At 35.3% G+C, this 24,002-nt stretch overlaps 1 protein-coding gene across 1 annotated transcript; it reads right to left on the bottom strand.

Annotated features, from left to right (window-relative positions):
* Nucleotides 1–1,092: 1,092 nt before the first annotated feature.
* On the bottom strand, nucleotides 1,093–19,026 carry LOC110462790 (cholesterol 24-hydroxylase-like). Its single transcript, XM_021516965.1, has 14 exons — nucleotides 18,772–19,026; nucleotides 14,175–14,252; nucleotides 13,747–13,828; nucleotides 13,004–13,077; nucleotides 12,711–12,797; nucleotides 11,218–11,356; nucleotides 9,989–10,102; nucleotides 9,479–9,635; nucleotides 8,829–8,894; nucleotides 8,350–8,422; nucleotides 7,910–8,105; nucleotides 6,981–7,072; nucleotides 5,534–5,603; nucleotides 1,093–3,213 (listed from the first exon to the last, which is right to left on the bottom strand). The coding sequence occupies exons 1-14, from the start codon at nucleotides 18,984–18,986 to the stop codon at nucleotides 3,061–3,063; spliced, it is 1,596 nt and encodes a 531-aa protein (XP_021372640.1). The 5' UTR covers nucleotides 18,987–19,026; the 3' UTR covers nucleotides 1,093–3,060.
* Nucleotides 19,027–24,002: the final 4,976 nt, after the last annotated feature.

Here is a 24,002-nt window from a genome sequence, read left to right as displayed (position 1 = left end):
GGATAAAGTGCTGTAAAGTTTCCTCAAATGCATTACCTTGACCTACTTTCAAGGCCACATAGGTCGTATATTAAAAAACAAAACAAAAAAACTACTTGTTCTGAATACAAAAGGGTCGCACGGTAATATTTAGCCATTAGATACCTGGGATGGATTGTTTTGAAATATCTTCAAATAATGACGTTGACCAAAGTTCAAGGAAACTGGAGTCAAAGGTGTGAAAAAAAATGTCTTCTTTTGAATAACCAAAAAGTAGCATGTTGGGAGTGCTTTAAAGCTTCAACATGGTCTTGAACTTCTTTCAAGGCCACAAGATTCAAATGTGGTGAATAACCAAAAATGCTAAAGGTGATGTTATTAGGAAAGTAGTATGTTGGTTTGCAGTATTGCTTTTACTAGAAATATCATTTCATGACTGCTTGATATCCATAAATGTTTGTGAAAAGTTGAAGGAGCAAAGAAAATGTGAGAGAATGTCCGTATATGACAACAGTCCGAGGTAAGAAAGGGATTTTTTTTTTATCATACACCCAAATTTACGTACGTGATGTCACAATAGGAGAACAGTGACGAAATAAGGAGATTTTCAAATTGGGAAAATCCCGAGGCTTTGCCTAGAGTTTTGCACCATTTTGAAAACCCCAAGGATGGAATTTCCCTATCCTACACCCCCTGGACATGAAAGAGCTAAATCAACTCGACGAGTAGTTCGGTAAACCTGCATCCTTTTTTTGTAACAATTTTACCACTTTTACCCCAATGCTACACATCTGAGGGGACAACAAATGTTTGTCTTACATCGGTCCACCTGTCGTTTACATAATAAAGTACTTCTGTCCGATTTAGCTTATTTACAATATTACTTCTAAACATTAGACAAACATCAAATTTCACATAAGGGAAACATCCCGTATAAGATAAGACACTTATGACATTTAAGTACATTAAACTGATTTTTAATCAATCAGGCAATTACTAATTTACATAGAGTTGATTGAAAACTATAATAATAAAACGATGTTCAAAATGTGTGATAATTGATTTTCAAATTTTGTAATACAAGTAAAAGAAACAAAAATCTAAATAGATCATATGATAAATATTTTATTATTTTCACTTGCCCTTTCTTCTAGAGCATACTATGTGTACAGTAACAAATACATGCTTTGATATATGGAATCAATTTGGTAAGTACATTTTCTTGGAAGTATGCAATTATACATTACTACTGGTATTCCGTAACATCTCCATGGCTTGACACACGTGCGGTGAGTTTGTGTGCCAGTAGTTCGTTAAATAGCAATCTTTGATAACGCCCCACAAACTAATCCAACTCCTGTTCATTAATGTGGAGTTCTAATACACATCACTACAGCACGTGAAAAAGATCTCAATTTCAAGAGAACACGTTTAAACTACGTGTTCATCACAATTACCACTACCAATTCCAATTCCAATATGCACTCAACAAACATTTATTTACCTCACATCCGTTAACAGATATACATTTGGCCGTAATTAGAGGTAAGTTTGATCTAGGCCAATTTGTTAATAGTGACGTGTGAGCCAAGGCTTATTTGTTATTAGTTACGTGTTATCCAAGGCCAATTAGTAAATAGTGACGTGTGATCCAAGGCCAATTAGTAAATAGTGACGTGTGATCCAAGGCCAATTAGTAACTAGTGACGTGTGATCCAAGGCCAATTTGTTAATAGTGACGTGTGATTCAAGGCCAGTTTGTTAATAGTTACGTGTGATCTAAGGCCAGTTTGTTAATAGTTATGTGTGATCCAAGGCGAATTTATTAATCATTACTTGTGATCCAAGGCCAATTAGTAAATAGTGACGTGTGATCCAAGGCAAATTAGTAAATAGTGACGTGTGGTACAAGTCCAATTAGTAACTAGTGACGTGTGATCCAAGGCCAATTAGTAAATAGTGATGTGTGATCCAATGCCAATTAGTAAGTAGTTACATGTGATACAAGTCCAATTTGTTAATAGTGACGTGTGATCCAAGGCTAATTTGTTAATAGTTACGTGTGACCCAAGGCCCAATTTGGTAAGAATGACGCGTGATCCAATGCCAATTTGGTAATAGTAACGTTCGATCCAAGGTCAATTTCTTACTAGTAACGTGTGATCAAATGCCAATTTGTTATTAGTTACGTGTGATCAGAGGGCAATTTGTTGATAGTTATGTGTTATCCAAGGCCAATTTATTAATAGTTACGTATGATCCAAGGCCAACTTGTTGATAGTAACGTGTGATCCAATGCCAATTTGTTAAAAGTTACGTGTGACCCAAGGCCAATTTGTTAATAGTTACGTGTGATGCAAGGCCAATTTGTTAATAGTTACGTGTGATCCAAGGCCAATTTGTTAATAGTTACGTGTGACCCAAGGCCAATTTGTTAATAGCTACGTGTGATCCAAGGCCAATTTGTTAATAGCTACGTGTGATCCAAGGCCTTATTCAGTCGTTCACAAGTGTTATCGAGGCTGCTGTCATTCGTTATCTTTATATCCTTCATAAACTGCCTTCATGCGACATTCACTAGTTATATATCAAAATAAAATGTTTTAGTTGTCATTAAATAAGTTAAAGATCAACAATTAATAGATCTTTTTTCCTTTGGGGGTATTAATAAAAACAATACATTTACAATTCATGATAACATAATAACAACAATGATTATAACTGTTCTATTCAGACAGACGGGCTGTTCTTAAGTCTATGATGTGTTTTACAACTGCTCCTTGTTTCAGATGTATTCACCTTGCCAAAGCAAATGCGGACCCAAAACATAAATTACTGTCTGGGCCATGACATAACCGTTTCAGTGGTTGTTTGTCCGTTTATTTCTTATCTCCATTAATCTAGAACACATGTTAGAAAACAAGCATGTGTGTGTTTTGTTTTAATTGAGATATTGGATTTTGTTCTCGCTTTTGATATAACCAAATATCATTAAAAATGATACTGGAAGTGTGTCTTTGCGTGTCTGCAACCAGTTAGCGATGCATTTAGACACATGAGAGTTATCAAAGGTTTTGCTCATCACGCTGATACCGTTTTCCGCGGCCGGAGGAAACACTTGACTTCACTTTTCGGTTGTATAAATACGTTGCCTTGTACCTCACTAGTTTGTCCGGGAATCAGTTCGAAGTCGAAATTCTGCATGATCTTGGCAATGATGATTTTCATCTCCATCTGTTGAGTAAAGGAATGAAACAATTAATTGTATCGATGTAAATTTTGAAATTGGTCATTCTAAATAATATCGTTCAAAAACATCTAACCAGAAAGGTATTCATTTATTTTCAAAATACTAATCCAGCAGTAAACATTTTTATGATGTTTGCAAGAAGGGATATTAACAAACACCGTGCGTATTACGGTTAATGTATGTACCAAACGTGTCGCAACATTTCAAGACCGACTGGTCTTTTTGTAAAGCTATTACTACAAGCAAAATTGTATATTTTATATGTCACACGACCCGGGACGTTTCGCATATCGATAGAGAGTGTACAGTGTTAATGACAGGTTGTGGATATAGGATCCATCCCGTCGGGTCAGTATCGGGTCATACAGATGACTCAGATGGTGTCCACCTTGTCCCTGTTCATGTTTTGAGTTTTTCAGATTTTGATAGCTTGTTTGATTTGTTGCAGTATTTTATGTTGTTCCATTTTAATTATTGTGATATTGTCTAAATAAACGATCGCGAAATGTGATTTTTGGTGTCAGCATAATCTATAATGCCGTTTTATTATACTTGGCGGCGGATGGTTTGCCTGTGCTTCTGGTTAAATGGGTGTTGATCATTTTTTCTACGTCCTTTTGATGTTCTTTTAAATGTGTACCAAATTTCCTCCAAGTTTCTCCTGTATGACTGCTGACAATTTTGCACGGAACTTCGTATACAATTCCTGTTTTGTCTAGAATGTCAATCTTGTCTTTGAGATGCACAAGTAACTGTCTAAGTGTTGTCAATGGTCTCATCGGGGTGTTGGAATGGTGTTTCCTCATCACCCAGGCAAACGCCTTAGATTTTCCTTTCACGTAGGGTATTGTTATACATTGTGACTTAGCTTCTGCATTTCGGTTACTGTTGTCTCTTTCCTTCTATCTCTGGTTTTACATGTTGTGTTTTTTTCCTCTTTTACTGCTTTTTTCCACTTTATTGTTTGATCAATCAGGGTAGTCACAACGGTTGAGAGCGTCTTTTTTCTGTGCTTTGTCCCCCTCTGTGTCTATCGTCTTACTCTGTGATGATGTTGTTGTATTTTTCAAGGAATGTACGTACGATACCGAGATTTGGTGTACAAATGTTGATGGTACGAATTGAAAGCCAAATAATGATTGGTGTTTGTCGGTTTGCGGAATACTTATATTTTGATCGTGCCGTTTTCTTTTCGAACGCTGAGCGTGTCAAAGAATGGTATGGTATGTCGAGTGACATATGAAATACGCAGTTCTGTCATTTCGTTGTACAGATAAACAGTACAAATCGCTCGCTCAGTAATACATATGTAGCTTGACAAAGGGACAAAGTGGCCTCCAAACGTTGCAATACGTTTGATATAACATATTTCCAAACTGATGAAACTTATTGAAAAAGATTTGTGATGGTTCTGGATCTTGCTGCGTTTTAAATACAGTTTTGTCAGCAGTCGTCTATATTAGCGTTTTTAGTATTTTTATCCAGGTTTGTGTACCTTAATAAAGAACAATGCTTAAATGTGTGTCAGCTTTATGGGTTGATTGCTTGATTTTATGTAGTCAAGCGTGAAGGAGGTGTAAAATTTCAACACAAAGCGTAATAGACACAATGAACACAGTTAAGTTTCAGTCATGTTTGATTATTGTCAAATCACCGATGAACTATATTTTGAGATTCCATTGAATTCACTACGTAAATGTATTACATGCAGTTCTGTAGCTGACAGTACAAACCCATTATCAACAGTTTAACATTGCAATGATATGTTACATGTGCTGAAGGGTTAGGTCAAGTGTCAAATATTGCGATCGGATATTAAATACTTATAAGAAGTACCTTATTTCACTCGGATTTTATTATTCATTCCGTAACATTGATCAACCGAACTCTGCGTTGCACGATCACACAACAGTAAAAATCAGTTTAATTTGTAATGTGTTATCGTCATATTTGCCATTCCATATCACATAACTTGGCTAATCTTCCGTTACTTGGTTTGGTTTAAATCCGGAAAATTGACGGTATGAAGATTGTTGGTGTCGATTTTGCAATATTTTAGTTAATGGACAAAAACCGCGCTGAACCATCATGATTGAACTGACAATTGGTTACGAGGGTGAACGATGGGATTAATTACAATACAAAATATCCAATGTTTATAAAATAATGTTTGATTATGGTGCTAAAAGCAAAGTTGGTGATTTTTGCATATAATTAACATATATCTATCGTTTTAAACACATTCTATTACCTTTTAAAATTATATAATGAATTAATTGAACCCTTCGAAAACAAAATACATACCTCTGCATATTTTTTCCCGATGCATGTATGGGGTCCGGCTGAAAATGGTGTGACCGCATATTTGCTTATTCTGAAATATATATAACATCAATATTAAAGATGAAACAAAGAGATAATTTTATTTACAAAATTGTGATTAAAGGAGAATAGACGTTCAGAATTAAATTTTTACCGTGTGAATAAAGAAGTCCTTTTCAAACTCCCATCCCAAACGCTGTAAGATACGAAGAATCGGGCAAGCCTTGAGTGAATGCAAATCTGGGTTTGAGACTTGGCTTCTATTATTATTCTGTTATCTAAAAATGTCATGGTAAGTGCTTCGGTCAAATGTTAAATATAACAGCCCTTTTAACCTGCGACTTTTAAATGTCTTGCGTACAGGTGGGCATTAACCTTCGATTTTTAGCAATCGTGCGTATATAAGCTTTAACTATTAACATTCACGACTGGTTCAATAACTCGTCTTATTATACCTCTACTGAGTTTTCCCTATATAAAAACAATACGATAAAATCTGCTTTTTCCCATAAATCACTTAAATATCTCCATCTGAGAGCTACTCCCTCCCCAAATTAGGACTCCTCCCTGCAAAAGATTTCAACCAATGAAAACATGGGTAGGCGGGGCCTTCTCCGTGACGCTCGTGACGTCACATTTTCAGAACCAAATGACAACAGTGAAAATGCCCACCGATGAAGGCCGTTTTGTTGATGTAAAGAGGAGTTGCAGCAGATTTTGGACGCTAAACGTAACTTAAATACAAAAGCTGTTATAAAGACTGCAGTGATTTCACTTCAAACTTATTTAACAGAACGGAATGCCGGAAGTGTCGACGAGTAGGGTCATGCAAGCTCTTTTTTTTAAAAAGTGGATAGGACTAGATCTAGATATGGTAGGAAAACAATGATGACTATGAGATTCAGTCTATAAAAACACTTCTTGAATGCTAGAAATTAAGTTATCATCAACGACGATGCATATAGTACTTCCAATTGTATTTTTTTCTCTTTCAGTCTTTGAAATTGTAAAAGGAAATGAATAAATAAATCCATTTGTTAAACTGCCTTTACTGGGTCAATAATTTGTTTCGTTATAATAAAACAGTTATAGAATGGGTAATTCGGGAAATAGCAAAATTATGGTCCCTCTTGGGGAAAAACTATTCCCCTCGACGGCTTCGCCGCCTCGGTAAATAGTTTTTCACCTCGGGGGACCATAAATGTGCTATTTCCCTCATACCCATTCTATAACTGTATATTACATCAGTCACGATGCCATTGCAGAACCGCTTAAACTAATCATTTTGGTCTTTTCAGTATGACTGCGATCGTGGTCTTAGAATAAATCCATCTTTATTACATGACCACGAAAACGGCCTGTGTCGTAAGACAAAAAAGACATTAAATATTGAACTAACCATCAATCACATAAACATTATTTTTTTTACCTCTCTGAACTGTCGTTGTCGAATCGTTCCGGCAAGAAATCCAAGGGTTGTCTTATATTTTGCTCTGACCTGGACGTCGCGTAGAAACTTATCTGTAAGAATAATTCATAACTACACACACGAACTAAAAAAATCTTTTATATGAACCTAAAATATTATGAATCTTTCGAGTAACATACCCACGGGAAAAAAGAAATGATAATATGTTTCTTGAAAACTCTGCAAACCATTCTTAGAAGTTATAAGTTGTAATATTCCTATTTGTCTTACACGACTCTCATTGGTACATTTACGTGGGATGCAACCTATCAGTTGTTAGACATAATAGAACTACTAGCTAAACAAATCACAAAGGTTTGTCATAATATTGATATTGTACAATACCGACACTGCCGAAAGAGGGCAGTGAGAAATATTTGATAGCTACAATTAGATCAGTTAAAATGCTAATATGCACAGCATTATGGTTGTTTTGTAATGACGATTCATCGTCAGTGGTACCGTTTAAACACACGTAGCGCTACTCCTCCGTCACATACGGGTAAGCTATCTATGAGACAAAGTGTTTTTCAGCTAATCCTGCAGACCGTTGAATAAGTGGCCAAACCAGACATGACCGTTTAAACTCCAGTCGTTTGCGTGCGCGACAGCCATACGCTGATTCCGTATGAAACGACGTCATCATTAAGATAAATGCAAGAATGGGGTTCTGGCTCACCACCCACGACTGCTTAGCCCATGGGATCCTTTTTTGTTGTCAGATGCGTCTTGTTTGACCCAACGTGATGGGAGGACGAACTTGTGGTGCCGTCGTGGAGATTTATTACAGTCGCATACGCTAACGTTACAATTTTGGTTGCGGTATTTGCGGTTGCAATCTAAGTTGTTGTCGATGGGAATTTGATCAAATTATACAAAGGTATACTCACTACCATGTCAGTTCCGGCCGGGATATGGTGACCGCCAAGCTTGTAGTCAGTGGTTGTCTCTCTAAAGGAAACCTTAACAACAGGATAAAGCCGGAGTGTTTCCTTTAGCACCATATCTAGGTAGGGTAACTTCTCAAGCTCATTCAGGGTGACCACAGACACTGCGCCAATGTTGTCATCAATTTCCTTTTGTAGCCTTACAAAGAAACATCATCATTGTTTGTTCATTTATTCCTCTTTCATTCATTTATTTATCAAGACAGCTTGATCAAATTCAAAAGTTCGAAAAGGCAATATAATTAATCTGGAACGATATTATTTTAGCAATATACCTTAAATTTAATATCTTATGGAATTTATTCTGTGCCTATTACAGAAGCCTTGCTATATATCTGTATATGTTTTAATTAAAAATTATGTGATCTGATCTTGCAACTCACTTTTTGTAACATTCTGGATTCTTTGCGAGAAGGATAATAATAAAACTTAAGGTGGCTGCGGTTGTTTCCTGTCCTGTGTGATATAATAAACAATTAAATAGAACTGTAAGGTTGGGGACATGCAAAACATGATTGTGTCAACTACTCTTCGCTTTTTTTAAATTAAAAAATCAATCATTCATGTTTTGTAATTAAAAGCTATCATATACATTAATTAAAAGCCATCCTAGACAAAAAATGTTTAGATGAGATGAAATCACACGGACCATCACAACAGAGCTGAAACTACTTTAAACATAGCTCACTCTATGTACTCGTTTTGTTAAGGTGCATTCACTTGTGTGCGTGTGTGTGTGTGGGTTGGTGTGTGCGTGTGCGTGTGTGTGTGTGTGTGTGTGTGTGTTACGTTCACCACTCACAGCTGACTGAGGCTGGATCAATTTGATTTAGCATTACAGTTCATAATTGTATATACTTACCTGCCAAAAGGAATGTCAGAAAATTATCCAACAATATTTCGTCCGTCATTTTTGATGGGTGTTTTTCTGTAACAATACATTGATACATTTTCTGTTCTTTCTTTAGGTTTTATGATTGCCTAATTTTCACTCGGAAACAATTTAATGTTGTTGTTATATCACTACTAAACCATCTACCGGCACAAATTTAAACGACAAAGGTTAAGCAAAATTTCGGAACCAAAACACAATTGATTGTGTGCATCAATAATTGCTGACGTTTGTGAAATAAGTATAGTATATTTGTATTTAAAGAAGGACCATTCTCATCTCTTTGTCCTTAATTATAATAAACTATACGATCATGTCATTGTTATTTATTATAATAAACTTACAAAGGTCAGCAAGGGCCGCGCCATGTGGTATATAATTATTAACAGTGATCTTGACCCTGAACTTAGAATCTTGTAAACCCTGTAATGCAATCTAAATATCACAATGTATCACCATGTCAAATTTCAACAAAGACCAGTCTTTTGTATTCCGAGCCAAGACCAGAAACCCTCACCGGCGATAGGACGTCGATAGACAATGCTTGCGCTCATTCCTTTTGTACATCTTATCCAATTAAATAGATTTGATTTAAAAGAAATGTTGTACTGGAGAAGTACCTTTTAGTTCCATTATATACTCCAACAGATCGTGGGGAACATAATCGCCGTTTCGTTTCGCTACATTTCTGTCTGTCATCATTTGTCTGGCGCTTTGCCTGATATATTTAATAGCATCTCGAACATCCCGGCGAAATCTCCATTTGAACGGATTTATCTGAAAGAGCATAGCAACATTTTTCATGTTAAATGGTAGAATAAAAGTATAACACTGAGATGTACATGTACTTAAGGTCCTTTACCGCCATTACATCAATTTTATTAAAAGTCAAGTCGTTACCATAATGGATACTGCACTACAACAGGATAAGGTGCATGGAAAATACATAACATACCGATGTTTGAAAAAATACCATGTCAAAGTGTAAACACACAAGGACAATTCGGGAACTCAAAGAGGAAGCGAAAAGACAAAAATGGAGTTAGATGCAAAACTAAATAAAACGCAATCCAACGTCAAAGAACTGGAAGAATAAGCATTTCATATGTGTTTTTAGGCTTTATACGTACAGCTACCAAAGGGTCTGACAAAAGCGTCGCAAATCCTGTAATTGTTGTCTTCATTTTCGTTACAAAGGGATGGTTCTCATCCGTTAGTGGTCCCAGGTCTATACTGGATGCTACCTGAAAAAATCAGCCATATTCACATAATATGATATATATATAGATATATATATATATACTATTTGCGAGTTTTGAAATAAACCTTTAATTGACAGCGTAATACTAGCTTCTTGCAACCTTTTCCGTATAGGCGTAGAATATCCTTAGTTTCGTCTATTCTTTCTCGTTTTGAATATACTTATGTTACAATTTTAACCAATATGCCAGAAAAGTATACATTCTTTTTAATAGAAGGCAGGACAATGTAAAAAACAACGAGTTCTTCTCTAACATCGAAACTAGGAGTTTGAAATAGACATTATAATCGTCATGATTGTATATATAAACACATTTCAATGTTATGCAATAGTAAAGAAATCATCATGAGTTATGTCCACTTTATATGACACTTTTCGTTGGTTAATAGGTATGTTATGTTGGACATTAATACAGGCATGCCCGTGCCTGTATCACTTTAAGAAAAAGAAAAAACATACACGAGCAACGCTCTTCCAAACGCCTTCCGTATTTTGTAAATCTAAACAAAATGCCTATTGCGACTTGCAATGAACTCTGCCGAGTGAGGTTACATGTGTACGCGCTCTCATTTAAAAAAAAAAAAAAAGGGCAGAAAAAAATTAATTCAGGACTAAACAGCCTTCGTGAATGATATTTTTTACATTTGTTATATATAGACTATGATAATACACGCTCAGTATAATAAAAACTTTATATATTTCACTACAATTATAAAACAAGCTATTCCAACTTATTTAATCACTCTTGTTGGTCCGGATGGAAGCGCGCAGAGGGTCTTAATGTGGGATGAAACTGGAGTACACGGTGAAACCCACGTGGTCTGGCAGGTGACCCAATATCTTTTATCAAACCCCGGCCGTTTTGGTGAAAGGTGAGTGCGCTATACGCTGCGCCACCAAAGCACTTACACGCGCAAATGCTTAATATTTCTTAATTATCAAAGACAAACCTTGTACAGCAGGTGATGATTTACCCGTCTCCCACACAAACTTGTATAACAATTTACAGTAGAATGTCTTTAAAATAAACAATACATAATCCATGATCACGTCCAATATTGTACATCAAATTATAACAAACGCTACTCCCAGACCAACCTTATACAACAGATGCATCGCCAGTTTGTTAAACGTATCCAACATGTGTATCTCTGTCTTGCCGTTCGCTTTGGTTTCAAGGTACTCTACGAAGCGATCAGCAAACTCGTTGAATTCAGATGCAAGTTGTCGAATGTAGCTGAAAGAGGTCAAACAAGTTGTCTACTTGTCAAGTAATTGCCATGAAAACTTCCTTGTTTCGAAATTAAGTTTAAGTTGTAAAAGAAAAATGTTAACTTGCGAAAAGAATGTATGTAAAAATACATGTCCTTATCGTCTTATTCTGTGTAAAATATTATGTTGAATTGTACCACAAGCAGACTTCTTAGGAAAGTAATGGAATTCAATCTATGAAAAAAAGCATAGCACGGCGTCTCAAATATGGTTGTTATAACTCATGTGTGTATACCTATTGCTGTCAGTAATTTCTCCGATCGTATGCTTACCCATTTTTTTTTATCTTGACATTATGAATATATGTTCTTCAATAAAGCTCTCTTAAGTTACTTCATTGTAACACCTTTGCGTTAACTTAACTATTAAGAAAACAACAAAAGCAAACAATTTCAATTATAACACTCCAAGCACATTGAATTGCACTTAATCGATAAACATTTTTACGTTCGAAAAATGGTATTAGTTGCCGAACACATGTGAGGACCTGATAGTGTAGTTTAATTTGGATGAAAGCAAAAGATGACATTTGAGTAAGGAAATGAAATATAATACGCTCCTTTGGTTCAATCAACTTATGTTAAGCGAACGTTTAGCAAGCATGGTAAATGTCGGATAAATGTCTTGTCGTACCACATTGTGTCAAACGATGCAATATTCAATAGTTTGTTTTATTTATGCATGCTTGAAATTATAAATATGTTAAATATATAAAAAAAATGTAAATATATGTGAAATGTTTTGTATTAACGTTTAGAATATGGATATAAAGTTATTGTGTAGTGTTAGACACTTCATGTTCAGTACATCCCTAACTCACATCAAACCATTTATAGATGACAACTTCGTGTTCGGTTCGGTCTGACGGATTTCACGGAATGCTGTTTTGTTATATTTTTTTCTCTCACTGCTCTATTCTAAAGATATTCACTGACTTAAAACAAAGTGTAGAGTTCCTCCAATGGCACCAAGTATGCTACACACTTATAGTTTTGCTTATGTATCTAACTTTATTCACGTACGTTGAATGTACAAACTAAACAACCACCAATTGGTTGATAAAGAGTAGTTTTGTACTGTAAAACTAGTAGGCTTTATCAACGACATACTTTGATCCGTAATCGTGAGAATGCTGATTTAGGTTTGAAAGACCATATCGAAATTCTAATCAGTGGGTTTATGTAGTATCTATACCAGGAAATGTTTTCATATTCTTCCCTCTAGAGATTGTAACTCAAATGTTTTCATCATTCATATATATCTGTAAACATCAGACCGTCAGTGTTTCGAACTGTCTTGGTGTTGAATAAATATCTTACTGTGGTTTGAACCATTGGTCTAGCTGTATTCGCTGCAGAACCCAGATCTTATTATCGACCTCCGTTTCAATTCCCCTGCCAATAAACCTGGAACAGTGAAATAGAGATGTGAATAATTAATGTACACTTGATATCAAAATGTTTTCAATATTATTACCACGGCATACACGAATATACCAAGAATATTTTTTTATAATTTTTGGACCTGATAAATCAATACTGCATTAATGATTTTTTGTTTTACATAACACCGAAAATAACGCTGCGTGAACACACTCATATATATTGTTTACCTTGTACCAAACATGTTGCTCAATCTAGAATACATCCGCTTCGATTTTGGATGATTTCCAGTTACCAGAACATCCTAAAACAAGACCAGTTTCTTATTTAACTACAACACGAGAAGCACAATGTTTTATTAAACAATATCAAGTACTTTATGCATAACAAGAGAAAATATATCAAGTATGTTATAATGACCATAATTCCAAATTCCTGTATGGACCGTTTGTATAACAGCGTAAGGTTGTGTAGTTTCTATGGCAAACCAGTTGTTATGTCTGTAAGCATAGTACATTTCCTATTTGGGGATGTACTTTGCCCCTAAACCTAGACTGGTTACAGTGTTTGTATAGTAAGTACAGAAGCAATATTATTGAGACTATCGACGACAACTTAATCTGGGTCAGGTCAATGATTTGCCGTTCACACTGAGCTTCAACATATTGAATTCAAACGCAAAGCAGAAAGGGGGAACAACGCGTAGTGGTGATTGACGAGCACATGCAGCGGCTTTGGAGCATGCGTAAGGCAAGGTTGATGCACAGCTTGCCGGATTAGTGTTGGTCTAAGCAAATTCGGATATAATTTGTGATAATTTTTAGTTTTTGTAGATGATGCGTTCAAAATGCACATGTGTAAGATGGTGTATGATGGTTTCATAAATGAAAAAGAACATCTATTCTATATATAATTTTAAGCAATGCTTCATTGGATTTGTTTTGTATATAAAAATTAATCAAATAAGATTTACCTTTATGCATTCCGGATCTGAAACGAAGACAACAACTTGATGCCACATACAGAGACGGAAAACCGGTCCATGAGTTTTGGAACTGAAATTAATTGGATAGTTTTAGAATTGTCGTAATTAGACCAGTTCTTAAAAGGCATTACTAAAATGATTTTTAATAAAATATTAATATCAAATAACCAAATTTAGAAAAATAAATATTATGATACTGAGTAGCATAATATATCAGGGAAGAACATGTAAATAATCCCTATTCCGTAACATACAACAAACACACCAATGATAATATTCACTCATCAATTTAAACACTCGCTTAAGTTCATTTTGAAATAGGTATCCTTAATTTATTAGCATAGTAAAATGACATGCATATTAAATGCAGTCAAAATATTGTTCAGTATTTACATTATTTTAAATGATTTACTCACATTTCTATTAGGTAGTCATCCATAATGCCACCAGCAGCAACCATCTTTTCGATCGACCGGATGTGTCCACTCCAGAAGCTTCAAACGATATATGTGTTGTTCATTACTTACTTGCATTCTCATATTTCAAAGAACTTAGTTTTAAGGACCGTGATGGAAAGGGTTAATATCATAAAAAAAATCATTCATTTTCCGGCACCCCTGCAGGTGGGGGATTTGGAAAAGAATACACCGGTTGTTACCCACTGCATGTATCTTAGGAGGCGACTAATGCGGGTCCCCCCTGCAGAATTGGGGATTTGCTTTGATGCTTTGAGGCATGGTCCGACAAAAACTTAAGTCGGCATCAGATCCACGCTATCACAAGGAGGCAAGCATACCTACATACCCCGTCTCTTGCATACACACAAGCAAGCACGCATGCACTTCACACATGGAGGCACGTCTTTAAATGACCTCAGCTGTCAATAGGTAGCTAAACAAAATTAAACCTAAACTAACTAATTTTCCGGAACGGTTGTCAACGAAGCATATTTGAATTTAAACAAAACGTTTACATTATTGAACGAAAGCGCGGTGTCCGTAAAAAAAAAGCAATTTGGTGTTCCTATTTTGCAATTTTGGTTAACAAAATTCAGTCTGTAAGTTATTATTATCATAATACTATTTATTTGTTAAAAATAAATATTATCATTCATGACACATATTGAAAACATTTCATTAAAGAAAAATGATTACCCGACGCTATCCTATTCATTGTTTGAATAGAAATAAGGATTAGTATTTTAGGTAGGGGTCTTTGATGAATAAACAAACCACATACACATTTTTAAGCGAGCATTTTAACCAAAGTTGTCCGGAGACTCTTTTTTTTCATTTTGGCAGAGACGGACACTAAGACTAGCACCACAACTCTATTAAGGATCCCTATCATGGCGATGAAATTTAAAACACAAGATCAGTTTTTTCTGCTGTTTCGTACTAACAGTGATTTTAATTACGTTGCTAGAGTTACTTTCCTTGACTTGTCTCATCTAACTTATTATTTTCAGAAATGATATATTAAAGACACAGTTATTAGGAGTAGTATAGGAATACGAAAGGTGCACATGCACAACTTCACTCAGCTAAAATAACCCCTATATAAAGTCTGCAAAAAGACTTTTGAATCCCATATACAAATATTTCACTTATGTTGGACGAGAAAAAACGAAGAAATTGATTTACTTGTCGACAGGAAATTCCCGAGATTGACCCAATTATATATACACCAAATGATGTAATTTTACAGGCAACAGATCAATCAGAACCCATCCAACCAGAAGGTGAGGAACAAGCACCTCCGGTTTAACGCTATTATGGGTAGATACCGTGTAAGCATTCATAATATGGAAATATCTTATCATTGCAGGTTTGTTACGCCACCAGTACTGGTTTTTATTACTGAATACGTCATCATACCAGCCGCTTTCTACTGACTTTTTTCTCTTCATCATATTTGGTAGAGTATACCATACTAGTAAACCATAGATCCCAAGTGAGATCCCTGGATGGCATTTAAATATATAACGATTACTGCAATCGCCTATGATACTATTCTTGTCATAAAGAAAGAAAGTAAAAAAAAAAGCGAGGGGTATGGTCGATGTTGGGTTAGGTATACTTCTACACAAGTCATTCTGCGCTACACTGTCACGTCATAGTAACTCCTACCTAGTATAATTATAATTCAATTAATAATTCAAGGCTTCCATTGCTGGTGCATATTATTTAAGGGACTTATACGCACAGTATTCATTATAAGGCGGCGAGTCAATATATACTTTATATAATATTCACAACACTTGCCTCAATATATGACGTAAACCTTAAGCGTTAAAATGTTATTTTTGTATACAAATGAGGGCAGTATCGTTACTGAATAAAGAGCCAAGTTTTAGTGTGTGCACAAAGAATCAAACACTAATAAATGCAGTCACCTGGCACGGCATTTGTTAGTCAAGCGAGATTTACATTTTATCTAAAACTTGTCATGATTCGGTTTATCATTTTTATATTATATATAATACTCTGTGACTGTATGCTTTGTGCAATGTATCGATATCGTACCCTTCTCCAAATAAAATTGCAATAAAACATGGTTTATGTTCAAATGATTTCTAAAACCAAGGGGGGAAAATTGTTTAGCTGAACTTTTTCTCTGAAATTGCCAGTAAAGGAATACACTAAAGTATTCAAAGATATCACCGATCCTGTGATAGAACTCGAAGGAAAACAAACAAGTGATTATTGTATAAACTCTAAGGAGAAATTGATTATTCAATTACATTTCAAACACGACAACACGAGATGGTCGTAATCCGCCACAATGGCTTTACAAGCTATTTTATTGTGAAGGTACGCACAGAAGACAGTCTGTGGTGGGTATCATTTATCTCGTCTATTTATGATATAATTGTGTCATGGCCTGTATGATGAACACTATACCTTTTGAAAAAATGTAATAGACACAGTATGCAAAAGCAATTAGTTGAACTGCACCATACAGCAGTTTTGTTCTTCAATGACTCAGCGGTATTACTAGGGGCCTAACAGTTGGAATCCAACTTGTCTGAATTACTGACTAAATTATTATTGTACATTATAGACACTTTACTAATGAAATTGACTAGAAATTCATCAGTAGGCCTACTCCTCTTAATTTTGAACTTTATAAATTTAGGGGTTTAAAGCACCCACCCCTTTGTTTGTACAATTTGTATTTCCTCCTTTTGGCCCCTAGCATCACCGATGTCAAAAACGTGTGTCATACCTGTTTACATGCGGCCCACTGATGCGTGATGAATAAGAAGTTTAAAGCGAGTTTATATTACGCAATTTTTTTTAACACAAAAATCTATGGAAGCACTGAAGCGTCTGTTGAAGCGTTTAGTGTATACTGGGTATTGGAAATATCGTACTGTTAAATCTGTATTTGTACCCACTAGTTTATGACATAGAAATATTCATACACATGTGTATGTATATATATGTACATCTGACTTGTTTGCACAGTGTATTTATTATTGTTTCTTAACTGCTCGAAATTATGCGTGCATTATGATGCATCTGATTCGATGTATGTTAGTCTGTCTCAATGTATACATGTATGCATGTACTGTCTGTCTGTGTGTCTGTCGCTGTCTGTGTCTGTGTGTCTGGGTGTATGTGTGTCTGTCTTTGTGTCTGTCTGTCTGTGTGTCTATGTGTCGGTCTGTGTGTGAGTGTGTGTGTGTGTGTCTGTGTATCTGTGTGTCTGTGTGTCTGTCTGTCTGTTTGTCTGTCTGTCTGTCTGTGTCTCTGTGTGTCAAATTTGTTATATATGTATATATATATCTGCTTGGAAGCAGTATATGTATATACATATTTATGAAAAAATGGCTGGGGGGAATAAAATATTTGGACAAAATAGAAAAAAAAAAAGATGACACACCATTCTAAATTGATATATTTATGCAGCATTTGAAAACATGACATAAAAATATTTAGCTTCACCGTGATGTCGCTTTATTCTACTCGCCCTAACACGTTATCTACTGCCTATTTCTATTTTCGTTGTTGTACATGTAATTATTGCAGGCAATATTTTGTCTAATTGCGTTCTAAATTCAATTAGCATTCTTCAAAATCTGATATTGTCTAAGTCGCACCCGTTAATATATCTTCTGAACTGCAAAAAAGTCTCCATATACCAGTTTTGCTTCAAAAGTTGCCATACAATTCCAGTTCCAATGCACAGTACGAGAGCAAAAAAAAACAACTTAATAATATTCTTCTTATCTTAAAAAGTGGATGATTTTGATGGATCTAAATATAATGTAAACCTTAAAATTAGGGTTGCACAAAGATCAGTCTTAAATCCATGCTTTGTTATATTTTGCACGAATAATGTTGAGGAAAATATTCCTATGTCAAGTAATAGCTGACAATACGTCTACATTTGCTTTGGCAGAGGAAAAGAAACAGGAAGCTGCTGATATATCAAAACGCAATTGAATTGAAGAAAATTGGGAATTATTTCTCACCTGGATAGAACGGACGCTCAAGGCAGATTGACTCCTTTGATTCAGCTATTAATGACGTTACCGACCATAACAACTGATAAAACTGATAAAATTCAAAATAAACCAGAGGCTAAACATGTTGCATAATCAAGGACCAAAACAAGCATCATGCACAACATGTGATATCCGCATGATTTGTAGGTTAGCAACAAAGTTCTAATTGTAACAGGGGCCGTTACAGAAGTCCTCAAAACTAGCCCCGCCGTCGCAACTGATGCTATTTCGAGTCACTGTATTGCTCCCTATGGCATATACACCTACATATCATAAAGGTTGCCGACATGTCTACACATGCCAAGTTTCATCTTTTATTTGCATTTTAGTTTTTCAGAAGCAGCGCAGACCATTTCATGGCGTGGAAAAAAGAAGCAGAAGAAAAAGAGGAAGGAATAAAAAAAGAGAAAACGATTCGGGTCTTGACAAGCATCATGTAGAAACTGTAATATAAATACAGTGTGTAACTTATAATATGTTTCTCTTTTATATATATTTACCTGTCCCTGGGAGGCCCAGGTAGATGATCACACTTTTGATGTTGTCGATGAATATGCCATGCCACAGAAACGAGTAAACAAAGGCACACAGCGACTAAAATCCCGAAGAATTCCACCAAGAGTACACACATCTTCACCTCGCAACCACTTGATGTAAGTACATATACCCAAGACACACTGACCCAAATTATACCGCGTCTTTGAACTTGCGTCATATACGCGATTGTCTGATACTTTTGTACATGTACTTTTCTGTTATGGAAGCACTTGCATGCCTAATCAGCTATGATTAAAACTAATAAACTATATTTCGAGTCATGCACTGGAGATGTGGATGTCTTTTAATAATCACTGTGTACGTCCGTCTGTCTGTTAAACCGTCCACCCTTTCGTTTCCAGAAATTATCTGAGAAATTTGACATGGATATACTGTATGCAGTATGGGTTTAAAGGGACATCACGTGAAGATCCATATTTGTTTTTAATTAATGTATGTGTTGTATGCACTTCCACTTATGTTACCTTGCTATCCCCATATTCATAGTCCGTTCCAAATGTCCAGGTTGACCACTTGAATCGTTCGGGAAAGCCCTGTTAAAAACAGCGCCAATAATGTCACCTGACGGTTTTGACACGAAGCAGTAAAGACCGAGATGCAAAGTGTTTCCAAAGGGGAAATCTTTGTTGGTATTATTTATAGACACCAAGAAATATCTACTACCGGAATGTGACCGGTACAAATGGATACGGGGCTAAACACCTTCCCTCAACCAGAGGACAAACATTTCTGTAAACACGAATATTAAGGAGATGAATATTCCTTTTCAAATGTTTTCATAAAGTGTATATATGCATTGACAAGTAGAAAAAGAGAAACTATTGTCATTTTTTTCTTACATTGTACAACTCAATGTTTTTGGCCACTTTTTTCTAGACCATACTTTATAAATATTCAGGTATACTCTCTTTCCCACTTTCACTGTTTTCATACGCTAACACTTAGTTAGTCATATTAGCCATCACGCACACTAAACATTTCTGGCAAAACCGCTCCGTGTACATGGAGAATATGTGTCAGATATGGAACGTGTTGAGATACTTGATAAACTTTTATATGTTTTCAATACTTTACATAGATTAAAGCATACTTCTAAATAGACCCTTTTTATGTAGAGACAACTTTTCTTTAATCAATTCTTTTTGACCGAAACAGAAGCCGTAGTTATCGGCAGAACGCGTCATTTTTACAGCGTAAACAAATGACTTTTTCCCGTTTTGCATGCGTCTTCCTATTATATCTGAAGTAGAAAATTAACTATTTATAGAAAAAAGGTTGTTGCATGATCATATACTCTAAGTCAACATCATATATAAAAACATGAACTGTTGAAACATTACGATTTGAATAAAGATAGTTGTTATGCGATACTAAGTAGGTTCTCCTTCCTCAGTTTTTCATCCTGAACGTAAAACAAATCGTTAACTTCAGCAATGTAATAAAATCATAGCATTTTACTGAACGCGAGAATATTACAAATCATGTAAATCTAATAGCGCATGTATCTTATTTGGCCCCACGTATCTCATTTGACCCCGAGTACCGACAGAGGAGAGAACAGAATACGCCGTGGCCATCACAACAGTTATCCCTTGGAGGGCCTCATAGCAAAATCAAACTAACCAGTCACTTATCCCTTCCTTTCACATAAACTACTGTATATAGAAACACAAAGTAATCTCTCTCCGATACATGCCCATTAACAAAACAAAATAATTTCATCTCCGTTCCAACTCAGACAAAGATCCTAGCGAGGTTAATAGTTTTTGATATTTATTCATAACATAAACATCATTTCTGTCGATTCCATTTCAGCTTTAACCGGTTATCCAAAAGAAAACATGCACCGTACTAACTGCTAGGGAAGTTGATTTCACCTTTGAATACTTCCCATCTGCAAAAATGATTCCGTAACTTTTCGCTTCATAGCTAACGCTGTAACGATTTTGTCTCGCTAACTTCCCACGGCCAGTTACAATGAAATGGTGTGCTATGTGTATGCGCTAGTAGAGGGAAATCCCTGAACAAAACGTTGGTCAGACAGGTAGAAATCCCGATGATTATTTTAAAATCATTCATTTTTGTGAATATAGATCAACCAAATATGATCGTTATTTTCCATAAGGAGACTCACTTGATATGTTTATGTAGTATTTGAATTTTTTTTTATATATATGCACTTCACCGTGATGTCCCTTTAAAAGTGTTCGTGATCAAAGTCATTGTTACTAAAAAAAAGTTAACAAGGCTGAATCCCCTATTGTTCATTCCGTCACGCCGTATGACTTCTTCTTCATATAGTAAGCTACCGTATATCATCATTCCGTCACGCCGTATGAATTCTTCTTCATATAGTGAGCTACCGTATATCATCTATGCGTTAACGTCTTGAGGTGGATGGTATACAGCAGTAAGGGTAGCTGTAGGGATTTTTCCTTGTAGCTCAGCGATAGAGCATCGGGCTGGAGAGCCAAGGGTCGCGGGTTCGAGCCCCAGCGACGGCACTATATTTATCACTATTCCTCGTCCTACTAGTTAACATTAGTTTGAATGCGATTCTTTATGAAATTGTAGGAGTCTAATTTTATTCTTTAATGAATTCAGTGCATTTTTTTTGTGTGTTCCAGAGGCTAATGTCAGTCTAGTATTTACAATCCCCTGTGCTTTTACAGGGGGTAGGGAGTCAGACCTTCTAGCTAAGTCAAGCAGGAATGTTATAGCATGATGTACATCATTGTTAACTGTTTAGTGCTGAAAAAATGAAAAGTTTCAAAATATGTATGACTTACAAATTGAATCTGACAAATTGATCTGTTTTATTAACTCAAAATGATCTTTAAGTACCAGACAATGCTGCATAAATGTAATAAATAATTCAACTTCTCCATTTTTTGTGTGTGTTTTAAATGGATGTCTTCATCAAGTTGTACTTCTGAGTGCAAATATGCATTGTGAAAAGTACACATGTTGTTATACATGTACTTTCTATGAACACATATCTTGTACTGAGATGTGTGTTTATAAAATCAGTGTAATTTCTCTGGGGTTTGTTTTCATAGTTATATTTTGTCATTATTTTATACGACTATTTGAATTTGTGTATTTATCCCGACACTTTGATAATTACTGTCATAACTTTCTGCTGAGGATACCCATTTATACTGTCTATATTTGTCCATCATCCAATGATGTAATATGCGACATAACCTTAATTACTACCTCATAAGTTCATGTGACCTACTGACTCTCTTTCATTGACATATTTCACTTGATGCTGGTCTGGTGTTATTTTGTTCAGTATTTTTTTTTCTTCATTTTCCTGTGGCATGGATTAGCCCAACTGCAATATTAAGCAACATGCATGGCCATTCTAATCTAAGAAAACATAGTTTTGTTTTTTATTGTAGCTGGGTTTTTTTTTCATTATTTTTAAATCAAATCTTTGTCAAAACAATTGCAATTATTTATAACATTCAAAGAATAGAAATCTCTTTTTTTATTCCTATTTACAACACCCTTTGTATTGATGATGTTCTATGTCATAGAGCTGACATTAGCTGCCCATTTTTGACAATAAATCCTCAAACAATTCTTATTATTGCTATTTCTCAAGAAGGAGTCTCATATTTCAAATGTACACATTCTTGGCTGTACAACTCATCCTGCTGTGTTCAGATAAATTTGATGAAATTTTACCGATGTAGTCAACACAGTCTTTAGTGGTCTGCTATCAATATTTGGATTTGGCTATTTTCTCATGGGTGTTATGCCCTTTTATTTTAAAACATTGTTAACACTACTCCTTCCAAAGTACTGCATCAATATGAACGATTCTTGCTACACAGAACTCTTACATTGTTGGAATTTTATATAGTGTAAAATTCAATTTACCTCCCCTTGTTAGATTTGAAAAACGAATTGAAATGTATCCAACACGCGGACTTTGCTGGTGGATGTTGTAGTCACCGTAGTTTGGCATAACGTAGATGGCCACAGTTATCTCTTTTGAGTAGTGGCATTGTTCAAAATATACACACTTTCCAATACATTCAAATTTAATATACTTTTAATTTTAATTGAATTTCGTTGAGAATTAAAGGATATTCACTCATTTAAACATACGGGTGTTATAGGCTTGCCACTCAACACAATATTTTTGTATTCAGTTGATCAATTTAAAAATGTTTCTTTTCAATTCGGGATACATTTTTAAGTACCGTTTTCATACGTAATTTATGCGCCAAATTTACGTTTAAGTAATTAGTTAGCACTGAAAACGTATTTGTTTGTGTAGCTTTTTAGACTATTTTGTTTGCTTGCCTAAAACACAGGTCTTTCATACAATACCAGATATGTACTGTACACGCACGAGTATGGTATTTGTAATGTGTTAATCCTATTTGTTAACTTTTTGATAATTCATTTTAATTATTCATCGGAGTAAAGAGATGTCAGAATTGATGGTGTATTCAGGTCGGGTAAGAATTTACAACTCAACGGCTTAGCAGGCAAGTAAACTATTTTATTATGCAGAGGGTCGGAGGTCAGGAGAATTAGTTAATGGGAACGTTGTTCACGTGACAACCCGGCCAGGCCAGGAAACACGATTTGCTTCGTTTTGATAACATACCAGTAACACCGTCTAGCAGTCTTTATAAACGTAAGAAAAACCTCATCCCGACACGGTGTTACAAACGTATTTCATTTAAATTACAAGTATTTGAAAATAGGAGAGACAACGATAACGTACACCTTACGTATGCAAGGAAATTGTTTCATCAACACATGATTAATTTAAAATTATAAAGAAATGTCAGGCTATTTACTAAAATAGAGCTGTGATTTCTTAAACTTAATAATGTATTTGGATCCTTTCAATTGGTTAATGCACGGAATTTTATTTGACGCAAAGCACGAGATATGCAAATGAGTCTACACCCATGTTTCCGAGTTCCAAATTTTCTTTATAGGAAAGTGTGTTAGAGGTAGGACGGTGGGCTAAAACAAGTGGGAGAACGAATCATTTCGAATCATTTTTAAACCCCACTATGTCCAAATGTTACGTCATATTCAAATGAGTAATTATAATATATTTAAATTTGATTTTACCTCTTTTTTTCATAACTTCAGGAATATAAGGGTTTTCTTACACCCACCTTCCTTTCTCTTTCTC

The sequence above is a fragment of the Mizuhopecten yessoensis genome, unplaced genomic scaffold, assembly GCF_002113885.1.
Source record: "Mizuhopecten yessoensis strain PY_sf001 unplaced genomic scaffold, ASM211388v2 scaffold10831, whole genome shotgun sequence".
Lineage (NCBI taxonomy): Eukaryota > Metazoa > Mollusca > Bivalvia > Pectinida > Pectinidae > Mizuhopecten > Mizuhopecten yessoensis.
The sequence above is the reverse complement of the archived record's forward strand: the minus strand, read 5'-3'. Positions and strand labels throughout refer to the sequence as shown.